This window comes from Adelges cooleyi, unplaced genomic scaffold (genome assembly GCF_023614345.1).
Source record: "Adelges cooleyi isolate 19-005CV unplaced genomic scaffold, UGA_ACOO_1.1 ACOO_flye_CR_arks_rails_tigmint_CR_PRNA_384, whole genome shotgun sequence".
Taxonomy (NCBI): Eukaryota; Metazoa; Arthropoda; class Insecta; order Hemiptera; family Adelgidae; genus Adelges; species Adelges cooleyi.
Genome location: NW_026096061.1, coordinates 194,911 through 213,324, shown reverse-complemented (window position 1 = coordinate 213,324; position 18,414 = coordinate 194,911). Strand labels below are relative to the sequence as shown.

The 18,414-nt window shown below is 32.0% G+C and overlaps 1 protein-coding gene across 2 annotated transcripts in view; it reads left to right on the top strand.

Annotated features, from left to right (window-relative positions):
- The window catches only part of LOC126841478 (high affinity cAMP-specific and IBMX-insensitive 3',5'-cyclic phosphodiesterase 8), a 64,863-nt gene that overhangs the window by 5,097 nt on the left and 41,352 nt on the right, over positions 1-18,414 (top strand). The window contains exon 2 of one of the 2 annotated variants that reach the window (XM_050577975.1): positions 13,160-13,358. The exons of the other annotated variant lie outside the window; for it this stretch is intronic. Within the exon in view, the coding sequence (XP_050433932.1) occupies positions 13,250-13,358 (109 nt within the window). The 5' untranslated portion in view covers positions 13,160-13,249. The remainder of the gene's footprint in view (positions 1-13,159; positions 13,359-18,414) is intronic. 2 annotated transcript variants of the gene reach the window in all.

The following is an 18,414-nucleotide window of genomic DNA, read 5'->3' as shown; positions in this document are numbered from 1 at the left end:
GCACAGTATTTGTTTGTTCACCGTACAATCGGAGGGCTTATAACATAATATAGTATTATAATATTACACAACGAATATAATAAATAATATTATACAGGGTGCATCAAAAATGCTGGTGGGGTTTCAAACGGCTGTAGGATGTGAAGTATTCAAACCTACAACGCTCTGGTAGGTCAGGTTAGGTTAGGTTAGGTTATGTTAGGTTAGGTTCCCCCGAAACGCAAAGGCTAGGTTAGGTTAGGTTAGGTTAGGTTAGGTTAGGTTAGGCTAGGTTAGGTTAGGTTAGGTTAGGTTAGATGGAATGACTGCCACCGGATGTCTCCGACACCAGAGCGCTGTAGGTCCAATACTTCACGACCTACAGCCGTTTGAAACCCCCCCCCCCCCCCATTATTTTTGGAACACCGTGTATATTAATGCTTCGCCTACCTGCAGTACACAAACTCGTTATTACTTAATAAATGTACCATTTTTAATGCCTACACGTTGCACGCCTAGGTTTGTTTTCAGTCAGACGATGATTTACATATTATTACATTCAATGTTTTCAAGTGCTCCGATCCAAGTGCAATCGACGCCACTAACGCCATTAGTGTTGGCGAAACGGTCTGATATTATGTCTGATCGACAAGTTTGTTTTGTTTATCCAATCTAGTGTTATCAATGTATTTGACGAGTCACACAAGTGGCTATTGCACTAAAGTTTTAGCTCATATTTTACAACACTGCGTACTTTTAAGCACCTTCTCTGCTATACACACAGTAGTGCAACCGCTTGTGGACACCAACGTTTGTTCAGTCGTATAAACGATTTAAGTTGGAATCCGGGAAAATATGTCCGAACAGAAAATTCATATTTTCATACACGTCTATTAATAACGTTTTGATCGTTCTTGATAATGTGACAGAGGTCAAAGGATCGCGAGTTCATTCAACATTTAGCCTTCGCTTATCGGTTTGTTATTTTGTTACAAAGGTCATGTCTGTGATTGTGCCTTTGTAATTTTTCTGATATTTAAAATAATCAGAAAAGTCAGTTTTTTCTCGTTATAAAGAAAAATTTGTTTCAGTCTACTAGCTAAATAGATACCATAATTGCAAAGATGAGCTTTACCTTTTTCACAATTTTTTGCAAACGGATGTCTAAATCCGTCCTCTGTTTTGACAATTCTCCAATAAATTTCAGTACTTGCTCTGTGGACAATATTAATGATTGAGCTTTGTTACAATATCAAAACTCATATCACCGCAGACATAAAAATATTGTATTTTGAATCGTGACTCTTAACCATGTCCAATGATTAATAGCTTGTGGAGACATGTCTATCAATAACAGCAAGCAGTTGGTAATCGTTATTGTTGAGAAATTAATAAAATATAGAGTGTACTCTCAAAATGTATTTTTTAATCTAGCACGGTTATCTTAATATTGTTATAAAATAAAAGATGGCATAATTTTAAAATATAATGATTTTAAACGTCAATGGAAAAAAAAATACCTAATCTGCAATTGCAAGGTGTTAATATTGAACAATATTGTATCCACTTATACTATCAACATAAGGAGGGCAAAAATTACAACACATTTAACGTTTTCCACTAGTCCTTTTCAATTAAACAAATTTCCAAAAATTGTACCTTATCCAAGTTTTTTTTTTTTTTAACAAACGCCTTTTATTATTTAGTCAATTCCTCGATTCAAAATAGTTCGGTTGGCCAATATAATTTATTACTTACTTACTATACTTCTTTCTATAAAATATATTTAAAATTTGACATCAGTGTCAGTATTGTTTCTGCAAAGTTACTTTAGTTGTGTGGTTACCATTTTCACATACAGGTGAAAGTTACTTTATTACTTTGAAATATATTAACTCCCTACAAACCACCAATGCCGCTCCAATTCAAACCAGTACTATACCTTGCCCTTGACCGTGTTGACATATTTTACATATTGTTTTTTGACAATACGGTCAGATTGACTTTGATATATTATATTATTTACATTTATTTTTAATAGATCAGAATTCGTTTGTTCCAGCTATAGAGGTGGCCGTGACATCTGTTCGCGATTGGCCATACCCTCGATTGTAAACGTACGTTGTACTTAATTTGATCGTGCTTCAGGGTATTTTAACACATAGAAAATGTCTACTCGTTTGTTGTTTTCTAACAGGGTAATGGTCGGGATAAAGTAAATGATTTTTACGGATGTTTAACTAGAGATTCCGACAGCCGGTTTCACCTACTATTGTTAAATACACTCTTAACACAATGTTAGTTAACAATTCGTTTAAATTTAACATCTAGTTAAATGAAATAAGTTTCACCATAACGTTATTATTGTTAAATTTTATTCGTAAAGTTAACAAAACGTTAGTTGGGTTACCAATGCGGTTACCACCTCGATTCCAACGTTCTCATTGGTTATTAAGATATGTGATAACTGATAAGTGATTGTATTATTTAATTTGTCTGTTTGTTATTATATTTTGGAATTTATTTTTACTTTCTTTTAACTTTTCGGTTTATATAAATAATGTACATATAATTGTTTAACACATTGTTTAGATAGTGTATACCTTTCTAAAAATGGTTTGTCATCAAGGTCATTAAAATAATTTTTGATAAGAATTATTCCCATTGTTATACTCAAGACATGCAAGATATAATAATATTATCTACATTACAAAATACAATAAATTATGATATTTGAACCTATATAATACAAGTCTGTGGCATTCCTTTTTACCTAATCTACATAAAATAACTTACCTAATAAAGATTTATCAAAATTGTCATTTCTATTGTTCTCTAAATACTCAATACAAAGAAGTTCCTCATCTAATGTGTGTAATTCATTATTATATATTACTAGTATACTCAGTCAACAAAAATTACAAAACAATATCTACACTATAATAATATAAATATTATACATAAGTAGGTACTACAATACATTTTAACATGCCGATTAACTTTTTCACAAGCCGATTTCGGATGATTAATTTAACAATGTGTTAAGGCAAACAAATCTCGATGAAATCCAATTTTCAATGACTAGTTGTTAAATATAATTAAAAATTAGTTAAATTCTTAACAAATGTTGGCGAAACCGGCTGCGAGTATTTTTAATCGATTGTGTAATTTATTATTTGTTCCCACGTACATCTATTTCCAAATACACATATTTATTGATTACTGCTGCTTGTAAGCACGCGAGTACTTAGATAAAATAATACTATGTATATTTTAAATGATATAGGTGTACCCGCCTCACGCACGGCCCTAATGCTTTAAAACATTAAGCAGTCGCCTAGTGTAGTAATATGTTCACTGGGTCGCTTTGCGTCGTTTAAATAAGTATTATTTTTTCATAGGTAATTTGAAATTTAATCAGATGCAGCTTACACGAAGTAGTAAACTTACCTTCTTTTTTTGTTTGGGTTAAACAAAAAAACCATGAATAAAAACCATTTTGGTTAACAACTCCTACCACGTGTTAACGTCCATGTTCGAGCAATCAATCAATTCACTCTGTTGGGTCGTACGGTAATAAAACGATTTATATTAAGGTGTTTTTTTTTCTTGACACGTTTAAAGTTAATATAATGCGCAAACAATACGTATTTACTTTCAAAATTACCTACTATAACGTGAATTATTTCGGATAACCCCGGTAGGTTAGGTTATATGACGTGAATAACCCAAGACAACCCAAGAAAGATGCTTGAAAATTAGTTAATAGTGTTTTATCGTATTTATTCTATTATTTTTTTTTTTAAATCCTAATAGCAACGAGAATCCTAGTGGCATCCCTGAAGATTTCTATACAGGAATATTCCCCAAAGGGGCGCTCAATAGTTGTTCTGCAGAAGATTACCTGACTTTAGGACTTATTTTCGGAATACAGTAAGTCGCCTTCTTATTTTCCTTTCCCATTTAGGGATATTATGGGAAATTAGATTCCTTATAGAACACCGTCAAGGACCCTTTTACTTTGTCTAGTCTACAACGCGAGGACTTCTAACTTTAAATACCAAAAATGGAAATCCTATTTGACTGAATTCTATAGAGTTGATGTACATATGTTATGCTTATTCATAGGGGGGGCCCTACGCTTTAAGTACACAATAATGGGTTCGAATCTGATAGTCCTCCACTCTTAAATAATTTTTTTATACATAATATATTATTGTGTATAGCTATGTGGGCTAAATGGATTTTGGGAACCCGGACAGGAGAAGTAGAGAAAATAGGCAAAGTTCGTATCTTGAAAAACCCTATCCTGGTCATCTCCCTCGGGGACCGCAAATAACAATAATAAACGTCAAAAGACAGGCTAGTTTGGAGCATCATGAAACTATTCAAATTTATGGTTCTATCGCTCTTGTGCGGACTGTGGACTTTCTTTTCATTTTTTTTTTTTTTTTCAAGAGATATTTCTCGTGCATTCCAAGTGATATATTTTAATTTAAAACCGTTCCGCAAAAACATCCTTGATTGATATTTATCGACCTGAGCACACACTACGGCGTATAACAATATTCTAGGCGACATGAGTTGCGTTGGCTTACACTAAAAAGCAAAAAAAAAAAACCGTTTTTTTTAGGATTTCATAACCATAAAATGGACATTTTACTACATTAAATCAAATATATGTATTATGCTACACGTGCAAATATATTTGTGTTTATTTTTTTGATATATTATAAGTTTTCTGTACATAACACCAATGTTTTCCTGTTAAGTTAGGTTGAGATTAATAGGAAGTAGTGTATCCTACATCCGTACGGTCTCTCTTTATTTTTTTCTCTATGTATTTATTATCTGTATATATATACACACATAATAAATAAGAATTTCTTACGGCCACAAATTAAAAGTGAATCCGACATGGACCAAATTTAGTAGTGACACAACATAAATCACATCTTTAGTCATCACGTTTAATAAACGTTGGCTGTATATAGGTTATGATTGATAGACGAATGATGATAGCATGGAAAATCACTATGAAAGAAACTATAAGATTATTTAGAACTGTCTCCCCCTACTCTTCAAAACCATTATACTCTATTTTATAACAAAAAACCTTTTGTTATATGTATTATATTAGTAGATATTGTTTTAAACAATTTTAAAATAATAGTTAACGACATTGATGAGTAAAACACATGACAATTCGCGTATCTTTTGCATTCAACTATGTACAAATTCAAAAAACCCTTCCTTTTATGTGGCTCACTAATGTTTGTGTTAAACTGGTAACGCCTATGTCAGCAGAGCTAACTTTATTAGTACAAGAACTATTTTATCGTTATGGGAGTATAGAAAAAAAAGTGAACTAGTTAAGAAATTCACACGCCAAACACGGTTATGCGTTTTTATACATGATTGCGCATTTACTGTTAATTAAAAAAAATAAACACTGACCATAATAACTAGTATATCTAATACTTACATGGAGCTTTATTATCGTGATTTGTGAGCTGCTGATTATTTTTGAAGGTTAAGATCTGAAATCATTGGAAACGCAATGCTGTTTTATTATTTTATAAATGTTCAGTGGCATGTTGTTTATGTTGGTAGGTATTTTGTGATTTCACGTATTTTATTCTAGAATATCATTTTAATTGTTTTAAAAAATAATCATTTTCCATTTACTGTCATTTAATCATCAATAAATTTACTACAATTTTGTTACATTTCTGTACCCCACGGAAGTCATCATAAATCGGAGTGGATTTTATAGCTCCAGTTTCTCTTTGCGTTATTTAATATTATAGAAAATAATTGATGTAATAATATATAATACTTGGTACCCCATATTAATGGTATTTTTTAGAGAAGCACAGTGATTAATATATGTTTCATAAAAGTCAAAGTATATTAGTATGCTGCTGTAATATCGATGACAGCCTTTGGTGTAATCAGCGTTTTTTTTTTGTACCCAATCATGATTCGGTGTTATCTATGTAGATCATATTGGCTTTTGTTTGTTCTAAAAGCCTGCTTGTTTTGTGAAAATCTATTAATTTAATTGTACCTGTTATGTTTCATGCACAGCGTATAAATTCTATTGCATATTACACATGTAATACATCTTTACTTAATTTCCCAGTTTTATTATCGCTAGAATTTTATTTTTAGCTTTTTAAATATGTGATTCGTATAATTAGAAAGGTTCCTGTAGTGCAAGATACGAGACTACTCAAAGTGAAAAATCCATTGTTAGATTGATAGATATTAACTAATTAATTCATTTGGATTGACCTGCCTTCAAAGCGTAAATGAAATATATATTTGTTGTACTCGTTTCACGAGTAAAAGTCTTATAAAATATATTCCATATTAATTGTCGGACGATTAATACAGCTACAGACCTGGTAAACAGCGATCGTCTGTCGTTTAGTTGATTGCAGGGATCGGGAAAATAAATGAACCACCCGTTTAAATTGTTCGGAATTGGGTTTCTTCTCGGTGCCATTGATGGAAGCTTCTATTTTTCTTACCTACCTAACCGAACCGGGGAATTTGTGTTGTACCTAGTGGCGGGTACAATGGCAGGTAAGGTAAATGATTTTATTGTGACAACAGCTGGTACACATAGTAGAGTAAATGTATTCATCGGTTTATCGAATGCGAATTTGCATACTAGTTTTAAAGTCAACGACTCCGAGCAAATGCAACGCAGTAGTGCGGAATTTTTTCTGAATAATAATACCTAATAATATTTTTTTTTCTGTAAGTCAAATTGCGATCTGGATTTTCGAACTTATACAGCATGTGTGTGTGTGTGTGTGCTATGTATGATAGCTACTTTGGGGATTTCCAAGTATGCAATATTTTGCTTAAAGGAGGAACGTCAAGAGTCCACCGTGAGTCTGTGTGCCTCGGCACGGTGTTATAGCTACCAATGCTATTACTGCGCGACGGAAATCTTGCAAATCCGGATTTTTTTCTGTCTTTTTGTTCAATGTATTATACCGTTGACGGCAAGAACGGAATTCGGAATGTAATTTTTTGCGTCTCGGTATCATTTAATCATAAGCCGATTCAGAGTAGAGTGGTTCGGTACGCGGACTCCTCTTCCATTGACCAGCCACTAGCATCATTAACCAATTGCCAGTGTATACACCGGCAGTAAACATTCGTTTGTTGTGTTGTTTAACTTGAAAATTAAGTACAGCTCAACAATACTAAAATCATAGAAAAGGTTAGGTTAGGTTAGTTTAGGCCGGTTAGGTCAGGTTAGGTTAGGTTAGGTTAGGTAAGGTTTGGTTAGGTTTGGTTAGGTTGGATTAGGTTAGGTTTAAAATAATACACAGTTAAATTTTACACTTAATCGGTGAGAGCTGATTTAGATGGATTAGATGTTTCTATTAATATATATTTTAAAGTGTGACAATATTTTAATGTTTTGATATTTTTTCAAATAGCAAAAAAAAATAGTTGTAAAATATTAAGACAAATATTTTTCGTCTAAGCTTTCCTTATTCTCTAGCTCTTGATATGTTTTATATGAGTTATGACTATGAGGCATTTTGATATACATTTAAAATAACCCAAACAAATATCTAGAAAGTAATACATTGGTCCAGTACGTACTTAATCTATATCACAGGCTATACTATTCTCCAATCACTTTAATATAGCGAGCACTGCCAAACGATTTGTGATCCAAGCGATTATGTGTTTTCGCGGTCGTTGTCCTTACAAATGTGCGCGTACTTCTTCCCTTCCCAGCCACACACGTGTCTCGGCCTAAAAATATCTATCGAGTAAATCGCCATGAAAATCATATAAACTTTCTATGATTAACTTCCAGAGTCACAGTAAAAGCTAAACCGCCTCGTGGGTAAGTATGTATTGCAAGTAGGAAACCCTCGGCGGTCGATATGTTACACAATTATCGTATCTATCTATGCAGAAATCCTGAATCATATACTTGTTTATTTTTTTTTTTTTTTTTTAAATCCTTTATTGGCAAAAGTACCATCTCTACACAATTTTGTCGAGGCAATGTAATTCAGCTGTTATCGTTTGAGTTTTACAAGTCGCCCGAGGGCGTTGTCCTCCTGAACCCCGACGATAGCGATCTGGTGGACTGATGGCAATTTAACATTCAAGTAGAAATCTCTTCAAGCGTTTCCATGTATCAAGTATGTCACATATTTTATTCTAAAATATAATTTGAATTATTTTTAAATTAAATTATTAAGTTTATATTGTTTGTGTTGTCGTATTAATTCAACATTTTATTGACTTTTAAATAATCATTTTCCATATTTTTTTGTCATTTAATCATCAAGAAATTTACTACAATTTTGTTACATTTCTATACCCCACGGAAGTCGTCATAAATCGGAGTGGGTTTTACAGCTCCAGTTTCTCTTCGCGTTATTTAATATTAAAGAAAATAATTGATGTAATAATATATAATACCTGGTACCCCATATTAATGGTATTTTTTAGAGAAGCACAGTGATTAATATATGTTTCATACAAGTCAAAGTATATTAGTATGCTGTTGTAATATCGATGACAGCCTTTGGTGTAATCAGCGTTTTTTTTTTTTGTACCCATTCATGATTCGATGTTATCTATGTAGATCATATTGGCTTTTGTTTGTTCTAAAAGCCTGCTTGTTTTGCGAAAATCTATTAATTTAATTGTACCTGTTATGTTTCATGCACAGCGTATAAATTCTATTACATATTACACATGTAATACATCTTTACTTAATTTCCCAGTTTTATTATCGCTAGAATTTTATTTTTAGCTTCTTAAATACGTGATTTGTATAATTAGAAAGGTTCTTGTAGTGCAAGATATGAGACTGTTCAAAGTGAAGAATCAATTATTAGATATTACATTTTTATTTGTGGTTTTTTGGTTTATTTTGTTCCGTATTTTAGCACATACAACTATAACATAAAGTCCACCGTGGGCCCTAAATTTACTTAACATAGTAAGTTGGTTTTTTGTACTTGTATTTGTAAGCTGTCCGCGCCGTCGAGTGTTTCAAAATAGTATCTAAACCAGTTCAATAAGTAAGCGAGCGACGTTCGTGTTCAATTAGTAGTTTGTATACATTTGATATTTTATAATATGCAAATTAATTTTTTTTTATATAGGCGTTTGCCTTATTTACAGTAGTAAATATTGTATTTCATCATTAAAAAAAAAATTTTATTGGAGAATTATATAACACACTAATATAATGTACATTAATATATATGCTTAGAATTAAGACATTCACAAAGTGTTATATTACACTTGTACAAGCCGGTGTCATATGTTATTGGTCGTGACACCTTAAACACGTTTTACATTTTATATGTGTGCAACTCACGGCCAAAACACACAATGTTGATTGCACGAAAAGTAGTATCAACAACAGCAGGTCATGGTCGGTAGTATTTAAAAAAAAGTGTGCACAAAAACTGACACTAAGACTGTGTTGGTATTTTTCGTTTGTTCGTGTGTGCTTAAGAATGGCGAGGTGATGGCCTGCGGTGGAGCTGTAGAAGAATAATAAAAAAAAAAACTATACCTAACCGCACGACTTGACACGATGAATTTGTATCGATGTTGAAGAAGTCAAGATAAATGGTTTTTGTAATCCACGGTGTTGGCCATCATCCGTCTTTCGATTTGTCGCGTTGAAAACAAAACGAATCCGTGCAACAATTGGAATAAAGCGAATATAAGTTGACATTTCGCAGTAAATTTTAAAGGGGGAAAAATCACATCGTCATCATTTGGAAAAACCCCTTATATATACTTTGCATACGAACGTCACGCTTGCTTTATAGGTTTTGACTATTTTGTCGAAGCTCGTGATAATCGTGAAAGCTTGTAATATATTTCAATCTATATAGACCGTTAATAATGTTCCAAGAAATACTGTGCTTAAATGCAATTAGGATTCGCTCACGGTAGAAAAATTAAATACTTCTCGAGAAGCTCCTGAAGCCTAACCTAACCTAACCTAACCAAACCTAACCGAATCTAACCTAACCTAACCTAACCAAACCTAACCTAACCTAACCTAACTTAACCGATAGCGAGGGGAACAACCGTTTATCATACACAATAGTGGTGCAACGTTTAGGAACTTGGATGCAGTTCATACTACACTGTTGTGAATAAGTGTGTCAATAACAACAAACAATAACGTAATATTTGACTTTTTATCAATTTTTTTATTAAACATGCACATAGTTTTTAAGTAAGACAGCTTATATTATATAAGGATAAGTTTCCCAATATTGTTTATGAAGTAACGAATAAAATCTGGCACTTCATAGTCTCTCATATCTCTTAACTAATTATAAGCCCATGTAGGTGTAGTTTAGTGGTGAATCTGAAGGATCCTGCCCGGTGGGTAAATTGGTTTGTGTTTGATACTTGTACAAAGGTTTCCAAACCCTACCCAAGTTAAAAACTTTCGATGCTTGCTTACAGTTCAAAGGCTTTAACATTTCTCGATAAGGAATCACGCCCGAGGCTATTCTATAAATATTCAGTTTAACGGAAACGGTAGCTTTTCTCTACGACTCGAGAAAATACAAATATATATTATTCAACTTTTATTCGATTATTCTGTACAATATAGTTTTTACTTTTCTTGTTAAACGTTAATTTCATAAAATAACTAACTCTGTGTTTTCTGTCGTCAACAGAAATTCAATAAGAAAACATAGATTTTTGTCAAACATGACATTCAGGGAAATTTTCGACGAAACCAAACAACATTAATTTTATTAGCTACTCAAGTATTCAAAAGAAAATTGATGAGTTATATTAATTTTCTGTTGAAACTAACCGCGCCGGACGGTTGCGTAATAATAGTTTTATAACAAAATGACAAATTAAAGCGTTAAGTATGAAATTACAGTTAAGGGTGAAAAACGAGCCATTTTTTTTTTACCATTTTGTTCTTGACGCTTACCAATATTAGGGTAAATCAATTATTGTCTTATTTGATATACTCTAAGTATAACCCATACTGTTATATTAATTGGCGAACAAATATAATTTTTTGCAAGGATAGATGTGGGTAATCAACTCTATTTGTATGTACTTTTAAAGGTACTAAAAATTGTGTGTCCGACTGCTGTGCTGCTAAAAACACAGCCTCTGCTTCTATTGAGTGCACTGCACAACTTTATTTTTTTCCAAATAGTCATAATATGAAATACAATGGTTAAACAATTTTTTTAAGCGCCTTCAAACAGTCCAAGACAAATTATAATATCACCAAAGCAACAACTTGCGTTTATACAAATTGATTGTACTGACATCCAATTGAATTGAAATCTAAATAAACATGCAATAGTTTCGGGGCAAAGTGATCCAGGTGCCAAAAAACAGATTTGCGGGAAATGAAAAAAACCAGCTGGCTTTTAAACTACAACTAAAAGTCAGACCAACTCAGATAAGAGTGCGCTGCATTGAGAATAATTGTTTCTAGACCTGTTTCTTTGAATTTTTTGGCACTTAGATCAAACGTTTCAAGTATATTATTATCTTATCGTTTATGGATTTTCAGCGTAGCGATTGTTTGTTAGTTTGAATCAAACAGCATATCATCAAAGTGATTTCATTATTGTCCAGTTGCACCGAACTTGTCGTAATCCATTAGTAAATTATTTACTATAAACTAACTTTTGTTAAACATTCAGCCGGTTTCACCGACATTTGTTAAGAATTTAACTTATTGTTAATTATATTTAATAATTGGTTAGTGAAAATTGGGTTTCATCGAGATTTGTTAAACTTAACACATTGTTAAATTGATCACCCGAAATCGACTTGTTAAAAAGTTAATCGGCATGTTAAAATGTATTGTAGTACCTACTTATATATGATATATATATTATTATAGTTCAGATATTGTTTTGTAATTTTTGTTGACTGAGTACCTATACTAGTAATTTATAATAATGAATTACTCATTTGATAAGGAATTTCTTTATATTGAGTATTTAGAAAACAAAAGAAAAGACAATATCCATAACCCTTTATTAGGTAAGCAGAAGTTATTTTATGTAGGTAGATTAGGTAAAAATGAACAGCACAGACTTGCATTATAGGTTCAAATATCATAATTTATTGTATTTTGTAATTTAAATAATATTATTATGTCTTGCCTGTCCTGAATATATCACTGGAAATAATTCTTATCACTACCTACTTTTTTTTAGGCCTTTAAAATAGAAAATTTTAATGACCAACAATTTTTAAAAAGGTATAGACCATCTAAACAATGTGTTAAACAATTATTTATACATTATTTACATAAACCGAAACGTTAAAAGAAAGTAAAATTAAACGCCAAATATTAACAAACTGACAAATTAAAAAATACAATCACTCATCAGTTATCACATATATTAATAACCAATGAGAACGTGGGAATCGGGGTAACCGCTTTGGTAACCCAACTAACGTTTTGTTAACTTAACAAATATAATTTAACAATAATAATGTTATGGTAAAACTTATTTTATTTGACCAGATGTTAAATTTAAATGAAATGTTACCCATCATTGTGTTAAGAGTGTATTTAACAATAGTTGGTGAAACCGGCTGTTAATCTTTTGCTTAATTTATTAGCGTTGCTCAATGGTTGTTTTATATTCAGGTTATTACCAGTATACTGGTTATCGAATAAATGGTATCAGCAGTAGGAGTTAATATTGTTATCATATAGGGTCTTATCAATGCTAATTCCATTATCACCACTTTAACGCAAAACATTGATAACAAAATTTAGACATCCAAGGGGGAGTAACCTCAAGTCATGTAAATAGTGTAAATATAATACCCCGCCCAAGCTTCAATAATTTTTTTTTGAAAAATTAACTATACATACATTTTTACACAGCTATAAAATATGAGCCTGTGATCTAACTCGTGGTAAAATACATTGTTTTAACGACAGATACAGTTTAAAACATGGTTTATGCAACAGAATTTATTTAAAAACTCCAGTTAAGTCCAGTTTATCTGTGTGTCAACATTTGGTGCAACCCGGCGTATGATTACTAAAAATATGACGTGATGATCTCCAAATCTTAAAGTGCTCGGTTTTTTTTTTTAAATAGTATTTTTTTTTTTTTAATAAGAAAGTCGACGATTGTTGCAGGACATCGGTGGCGAAGTCGGTGTAAACGACATGGAGCCCCAGCCGCGGTCACGGTGATGGTGACTGAATAGGAGTGCGACTGGGGTGCACATGGGTTGCTCGTCCAACGGCAAAGAATTATTTAAGCATCAGAGTTGCGCGGCCGAAGAGAGTAACACTGTGTCGTCGGACCGCCTGCTCCAAGACCAGCGTCGATCGGGTAAGGAAATCGTTGATCTTCTAGATCCTAAAAAGCATTCTGAGAAAGAAAATCAACAAAACACTATACCTGTAGATGTGTGGAATCAATCGAACAGACGATATACTCGGTAAATCTGATTTAAGTAAAATGCAATACTGTTTGCAACTAAAATTGAATTTAATTTTAATAAGTTGGGGGAAAAATATCAACAATATTACAAATTAGTGTACCTATGTACATTTGTTTTGAAAATCGCAATAGCGAACAGCCCCAAGTATGGAAATAATATAATACAACGCAACTGTATAACTTATTAGCAAGTGAAAACGAGGAATGTTTCTGTTAATATTATACTCGAACTGAATTTTAATTTCAATTTGAGTTATTCCCTTAACGGCTCTCACGACCTAACTTGGTCAAACGGCTACTTTAACCTAGGTAGACGTTTCATAGGCAATTTATAATATTATGTTGGATGGAGCAGACTTTTTTTTATGGTGCTCATTAGTGAGCTCCACAGTCTATTCGCTAGTAGGCTTGTATTATTAATTTAATGTTTACGATACTTGTTACGACAAAGAAAATATGTCCAACTTTGTTATTGACATTAAAACAATCGACTTACAAATAAAATATTGGATAAAACAAGTTACCGGTACAGCTATGCGGCTATAAGCTACATAATGTGTTATACAATGTGTTTGATTAGGTCTGTCTTATAATATTGTTGAATGTATTTCATGTCTAAGTTGTGTTAATAATAAAACATTTTATAAACATGTACACATAATTTATGCATTTACTATAATTTGGCCCAAATCTTTACAATACAAAGAAATTGTTTCTTATTTTTTTTGGGAATTTAATTTTTCTAAATGCCATACTATTGACTAATTTAACGGGAAAAAAAATGTAATGTGTTCATTTTACGCTTGTCGATCATTTATTTATTTACGAAATTAATGGCAGATATTTTCATTGGAGGAACTTTATGCCTTAATCACTGCACTGTTATTGTTACAGCTATACCATGAGCCCAAGTACATTAGTAGTCTGAGTAAAATTATAATAATCGTTTTTTTGGAGCATGTACGGATTTTCTTAAATGCTATTCGAGTAATGACTGTGTAGTTTTCGTTAATTAGTTTAAACGATAGAGCATACCGATTACAGTGTCGATTCGTAAAAAAAGCAGTTATTAAATTTGATTAGCTTATAACGCACTAAACTAGAATTTATACAGGCGTAGTTGTACAGGAAAAAGGGTCATCGGAGTAGCTCGTTTAGAGACCAAATGGCAATACAGATACGTATTTAAATGCAACCAAGTTAAAACCCAAAGTGCTGTCTATCTTTTCTTGTGCGCCACCTGTGAGTAACACTGCAGTGCCGAAACTAATAACATTCTATGCACACACACACACACCGCATAGGTATACACACACGTAAATATTAATTATTATGGAACAAATATTTACAGTTTACAGTGTGTCATTCGTCTTGTTCATCACCCTTGATAATGTGTAATTAGTGTATTTGGCCGTTTGCGATCAGTCAGCCCGGCCGGCCGGCCGCTGTGCATGCGGATTATCGCGCTCACGGTTAAGCCTTTCACCCGTTGATCCTCGTGATGAATTGGCCCGTGGACAAGACGTTACGGTTAACACCGGGGGTAACCATGCCAACTAATACACACAATACATGTGTGTGTGTAGTGTGTGACGTAAGGCAACGAGACCTTGGACCACCGGTTAAATCGCATTGACCGACTTGTTAAACGATCGAAGAACGGCGAAAAGATCTACGCACAGAGACAGGGGGGAGGATCGAAAATACATAGCAAGAGTGTGACGTCTGTTTTTTTTTTTTATACATTTAGGTAGGCAGTGAGAAAAATTACACGCTATCTTGTTACTCGGCATGATAATTATTGGCTAGCGTGTACAGTCGGTACGACACACGCACACGCGTCGTTTAGGCCGGATCGCATTTCTTATTTCCGCAACGTTTCCGAGGTTGAAACCCGCGCTTTGGGACAAAGTCGTTGTCGTTGAATAGCTTCGTGCAAAAACAGCCGTGGTCCTTAACTTTGAACTTTTGGAAAAATCAAAAAAACCTTTTGATACGTTTCTAAACGCATAAACATACGAGGGCTCCATCGATGCCAATAGCTATTCAGCCGGGTTCGCCGACTATTGTTAAATAGTCCACTCTAAACACAATGTTAGTTAACAATCCGTTTAAATTAAACATCTGGTCAAATGAAATAAGTTTCACCGTAACGTTATTATTGTTAAATTCTATTTGTTAAGTTAACAAAACGTTAGTTGGGTTACCAATGCGGTTACCACCTCGATCCAACGTTCTCATTGGTTATTAAGATAATATGTGATAACTGATAAGTGATTGTATTATTTAATTTGTCAGTTTATTATTATATTTTGGCATTTAATTTTACTTTCTTTTAACTCTTCGGTTTATATATATAATTTTTTAACACATTGTTTAGATGGTCGATACCTTTCTAAAAATAGTTTGTCATCAAGGCCATTAAAATCATTTTTTCTATTTTGAAAGCCTAAAAAGAAAGTAGGTAGTGATAAGAATTATTTCAATTGTTATACTCGGGACAGGCAAGACATAATAGTATTATCTAGATTACAAAATACAATAAATTTTGATATTTGAACCTATAATGCAAGTCTGTGCCGTTCCTTTTTACCTAATCTACCTACATAAAATAACTTCTACTTACCTAATATAGAGTTATGGAAGTTGTCTTTTCTATTGTTTTCTAATTACTCAATATAAAGAAATTCCTCATCTAATGTGTAATTCATTATTATATATTACTATTATACTCAGTCAACAAAAATTATAAAACAATTTCTGAACTATAATAATATAAATATTATATATAGGTACTACAATACATTTTAACATGCCGATTAACTTTTTAACAAGCCGATTTCGGGTGATTAATTTAACAATGTGTTAAGGTTAACAAATCTCGATGAAACCCAGTTTTCACTAACCAATTGTTAAATATAATTAACAATGAGTTAAATTCTTAACAAATGTTGGTGAAACCGGCTGGTAAAACAGTAAAATTACATTATGTAAGACAATATTATTATTTTCAAATGCAGTCCAGATTGTTAGCATTTAAGTATACTGTACTTAGACCCTTACTACAAAAATCAATAATTTTATGTATTTAATTTATTTTAAACATTTTAGTTCACGGCGTTAAAATAATAATAACGACAATTTTGTCATAAAACAAATTTTATTTACTTTAAAAACAACAAAATAGACACATAATTAAAAAAAAAAACAATAAAATATTAATTTTAAACTGTAAAAATTGAATAATTTTTTAATATTATAATGGTGTATACCTATAACAAACAAAACCTTATTCATACATCTCTATACTTTACTTTTTGCCCTTTTTGCATGAAGAGATTCAATTTAATTATGTTATTTAATAACATGTTGTACGCATAAAGTAACATGTGTAAACATGTTAGTTTATGTGTAAACATAAATAACATTTTCATTCATAGTAAAGTCGTCCGCTTAATTGTTCAACTGATAAAATTACTCACACACGAATTGGTCCTTACATAAGAGGATTTTTTTTTATTGAAGGACGGTTGTAACCGTGCATAATATGCATTTAGATTTGTTTTTTGATTAGTGTATAGAAGTGAAATATTTGCTTAAAAACAAAATAATTAATAACCATAAAAAATAACAAATCATATGAAATAATAAAAAAACAACTGTTTTTTTTTTTAGTTTTAAAATATCTATTAAAACTAACCTACAGTTTTTACTTTAATGCACCTACAATAAATAATAATTTCAATAATCTGCGCAGTCATAACAGTTATCATAACTCACAAGCTTATCTTCTGTGATCTTTGAACTCCCAATCCGTAACATGAGTTTAAATATAAACAATATATAATGTTAATTATAGCTGTTATGGAATGTATTTTTATAAGATTATTTCGTTTCACCTTAAAGCCAAATAGATTTATTAAAAAAAGAAGTGCAATAATGGAGGCTACATCAATGATTTTTCCATAGTTGATTATAGTTTCATTACATAGCATTTCAATTGTATTTTTTTCAAAACTATTCAAGTTCGAGTAAGGATACATCCCATTAAAACTGGTGTGGATTATATGATTTTTAAACGATTACAAATGGCTGTACTTTTGATCAAATTGATATGATGTGATGCCGCTGTTAATGTTACTGTGCAACTGTAATGTACATTATTGTAGTAGACAATGTAGGCATACTATGACTTCTCCATAAATGGCCTCGTTGCTTATAACATCAACCTCTCATATGTAATATTGTGCGAAGGAGACGCCGGTCGTTACCATAAATTAAATTATCAATTACACGCTATTTACTTGGCTGCGCTGTTGTTTTTAATAATTATTATTATTCGTATAATAAGTATTTTTTCATAATTTGGGTTGCAAGTTCGTTCTGTAATTTTGTGTATTTTTTTTTTTCAAGAATAAACTTTATTTGGAATATGGATTAGACCCCATTGTGTTTTGCAAGCCTCACATAGTATAAGCCAGGGACGCTACTGTCCCTGAGGAAAACTCGGATTGTTCTGTTAACCAACCTTTATCTATTGGATTTATTTTTAAAAAAACGTGTGTAGGTATAAACGAATTAAACAATTATTGGTTTTAAATTGTCCAACTAATAAAAAAAAAAATATATATATTATTTTGAATCGAATCGGTAGTATAAATATTTATTTTTAGTCGTTACCAAGGTTTTGAACTATGTACTTATGATCGAAAATGGATATTCGCCGACCTCGAGTGTTAAATTTGAAAGTATTTTTTTTTTTTTTTTTTTGGTATTAAGTATCAACCCGACCATGTAGGCCAGTTTGGGTATACTCGGTCGTGTTATATTTCTGTATGTTCGCAACTATTAATCACTATCAAAAACAGTGTTGGGTCTCGGTGGTAAAAAAAAAAACCCACTCTCTTATTGTTTAACGATATGATTCCCGGTTATTATTCGTCTG